This window comes from Glycine soja, chromosome 14, assembly GCF_004193775.1.
Source record: "Glycine soja cultivar W05 chromosome 14, ASM419377v2, whole genome shotgun sequence".
Lineage (NCBI taxonomy): Eukaryota > Viridiplantae > Streptophyta > Magnoliopsida > Fabales > Fabaceae > Glycine > Glycine soja.
The window spans coordinates 4,884,120-4,887,598 of NC_041015.1; the positions used below are offsets into that span (position 1 = coordinate 4,884,120).

At 34.3% G+C, this 3,479-nt stretch overlaps 1 protein-coding gene across 2 annotated transcripts; it reads left to right on the forward strand.

Annotated features, from left to right (window-relative positions):
* Nucleotides 1-225: 225 nt before the first annotated feature.
* LOC114383070 (protein yippee-like) lies at nt 226-3,237 on the forward strand. Of its 2 annotated transcripts, none has more exons than XM_028342662.1 (6): nt 226-375; nt 547-666; nt 2,035-2,078; nt 2,618-2,726; nt 2,811-2,866; nt 2,968-3,237. In XM_028342662.1, exons 2-6 carry the CDS (start codon nt 571-573, stop codon nt 3,059-3,061), a joined length of 399 nt encoding a protein of 132 aa, XP_028198463.1. In that variant the 5' UTR covers nt 226-375; nt 547-570; the 3' UTR covers nt 3,062-3,237. The 2 variants fall into 2 exon arrangements, with proteins under 2 accessions (XP_028198463.1, XP_028198464.1); XM_028342663.1 differs by having other exon boundaries at nt 261-380.
* The last annotated feature ends 242 nt before the right edge of the window (nt 3,238-3,479 follow it).

A 3,479-nucleotide genomic window follows, 5' to 3' on the forward strand; every position in this document is an offset into this window, starting at 1 on the left:
GACCAATAAAAGTTATATTGAGAATCACATATACAATTTTTTTTTTGTACGTAAAGTATATTAAAAATTAATATAAAAATATTTATTTTCATCCATCAAACTAATATGATTGACGAAAAAGCGCACAATTAAAATGATATTAAAATAATTATTGGAGGATGTAATTAAACAGACCCAATTAAATACTTATAATTAAGAGATCATTATGTAATTAATTAAGCTGATGAAAAAATAAACAATTAGATACCACAGGGGAAGAAGACACGTCTTTTCGGGTCCTTCTTTCGCAGAAAAAGCGATGATTGATTGCTTCTCTCTCCACAATTCTTGCGTACTCTTCTCTTCTCTTCCCCACCAAACTAAACCTTTTCTCAGGTAAGGTTATTATCAACGATTCCCTTCTTCTTCTTCTTCGTGTCCTTTATTCACGCAAATCTAATGAGATTCATCTTCACCGCTTCAATTTGACCTTTGCGTGATTTCGGTTTGACTGGGTCGTTTCTCGAGTTTTCGCTTTGACCCATTTATCTGGTTGATCTTCTTCAGTGTAGAATTTTCAGAATTTGAGGTATGGGGAGGCTGTTTGTGACCCATCTGGAGGGGCAGATCTATACCTGCAAACACTGCCGCACCCACCTCGCTCTCTATGAAGACATCGTTTCCAAGGTTTGGTTTTATTTTGTTCCCTTCCCTCAACGCTTTCATCATACTATTGTTAATTTATCTGTTGCATGATGACTTTGTGCACTAATGTGAGTTTAAATACTCTGTCCATAAATTTTTGACAGTGCAAATTCATCTTTTAGTTGCTATTTATTTGTTATTTATCCTCCCTCGGTTCAATTTTAGGATTTTGTTCTTCTTTTCCCAATTGCTTGGTCGTAACATAAACATAATCTGCTAATTGCTTTAACACCTTTGAAATGCTTATTGCTTCCTATATGAATATATAAGACAACTTATAAGTCTTAATTTATGAGCCTTCACTTAATAAAGCTTTTAGGAGAGTTGGTCATTGATGTGAGTATCAGAGTCTCTGCGACCAAGCAATCAACAGTTTAATCCTTCAATGAATTGCATGCTTGTTAACAATTATTTTTGTAAATGGACTGAATTGCTAAGATCCTGTAAATCATGAAGATATTTGTTGTGTTCTGTATTTTTGTTTATATTTTGTAATAGTAAATGGATTGGAGTGCTTAGGGAGGTGAATTTTCTTTGCTGGTTTAACTCTGAATAATTAACTCTATGCTGTATGTTCTTAAATATTTACTTTGCTAAAGAACAGAGGGAGGAAGTATATAATTTTTTGGTTGTATCATGTCTGTACGCACAGTGGAGAAAGATGTCCTCTATATAATTGGCTAACCACTTTTGTATAGCTGGTTGGTGTATTTCACAGAGAAGCTGTGAAAAGCCAAGCTATTCATATTTTGATTCTTTCATACTTTTGTAATTCAAAGATGTGTGAATAAAGTATAAGCGGCAGAGTTTTTGGCTTCCTTGCTTCTTTACACACAGAAGTGCTCTCACGAATAGCATTGTTGCTCCTCTTTGAATTTGAACCCACTTTGTTATGTTGGTTAGAGAAAATTGGTTGTGTTAAGTAGTGTCAATTGACCAAAGTATCAGTTACGTCATTGTCTTCATTTTGCATCTTCATGTGTAGGAACATGTTGCCTTTGGGCTTTGGCTGACTTTGTTACATATTCACTCATTTTTGGTTGCTCAGATGTTTCTTTTAATTCTGTTACTAGTGGTTCATGATGGAAGTCCATTTGGATTGATTACTAAGTGCTTCTTATCTAGGCTACCTGACAGATGGCCAGTTGGCCAAACGGGGATCTCATCTTTCATATAAGATTTATATATTGATAGTGTTAACTGTTAAGCTTTTCCAAAATTTAGTCCTTTTCCTTTATCATTGCTTTTGCAGTGATTTTTAGTTGGAACTGAGTCACCTGGCAATTCTTTATTGGCCTTTCCTTAAATATATATTCTGACTACCGTTTTTTCTTGTGCTGTTTTATTCAGGCTTTCCACAGCAGACATGGGAGAGCTTATCTCTTCAGTAAGGTGTAAGTTATCCTTGATTTTAGATTTTGGAACCCTATCATTATGTGATTACTATAAACAAAAACTAAGATAAATGTTCTCTTTTGGTATTTTTATGATTGTATCTGGACTATCAGTGATAATACATAGGAATATAGTTGCTTGCCCCTTATATTGTCTAAAGCTGAGACAGAAAAATAAAAATAAAGGAGAAATTAATGACATTTTATTTGTCCAAGAACTTGTTTGAGGATATATATTGTAGTCCTTGTTTTATGCATGTCCATCATGAATCCATTCGTGCTTGTATTTATGACTTGGCAATAGAAATCATATGAGTGTGCCTCAAAGCTACATAACAAGAACAATGCATAATTGCCGCCACTCTCATCATCTGACATTTAGGTGATTGTGTAACTTGTAACCAAAGAAAGTATCATGCAGAAGAGTTTTGTTTGTTATTCATGGCTTCATGTCTCTGGATGTCTAATGCTCTGGTCACGTTATGTTTCACATTTGGTTCTGTTCATGGGTGCAGTTAATATATTTGATTCTTTTACAGCGTGAATGTTACTACTGGAGAAAATGAGGACAGACAGATGGCCACTGGGATGCATACTGTGGCTGACATTTTCTGTGTGGGCTGTGGATCAATTGTGGGTTGGAAATATGTAAGATTTGTAACAGTGCTTCAAGAGTATGATTTTGTCTGTTTGTATATAGAATTAATCAGTTACCATATTGGCTTCTTTCAGGAGACTGCTCATGAAAAAAGCCAGAAGTACAAGGAAGGAAAATCTGTAATTGAACGGTCAGTAGTAATGTTGTGTGAGAAAACATTGTTAATATAATGTGAAGCTATTTTGAGAGACAAGTATATGGTGATTAAACGTGTTTTTTACTTTTGGCCAGGTACAAGGTGTCAGGTCCTGATGGCAATAACAATAATAATTATTGGGTCGGCAATGAAGCACATGTTGGTGGAAGTGATGCAGATGATGCTTAGTCATCTGCCTTTGACAATTCAATTGTACATTCTTTAATCCCCCTTCTGTTGTTCAATACATCTGCGTTTTGCCCAAAAGACAATTTAAATACATTTTATTGTTAATTCTGATGTAAAAAAACTAATGTTAAAACTTCTAATCAATGCTGTTTATCTAGTTGTATTATTGATCTTCATTGGCTTGTGGTGTCAAACTGAAGCACTTATGGGGTATTTGGAAGCTTTTCTAAAGAACTTATTTGAACTTGTCTAAATCATATAGGGAAATGATAATTGTCCACCCCATTTTGGAGTGGTTTGGGGGTAGAGGGAGGAGAGAGATAGAGAGAAAAAGAAAAAGTAGAGTGAGAAAATGATAGAAGGTTTGTTTATTTAAGCTTATTTTTCTTAAAAGTGTTTTTTTATAAATAAAATGTTA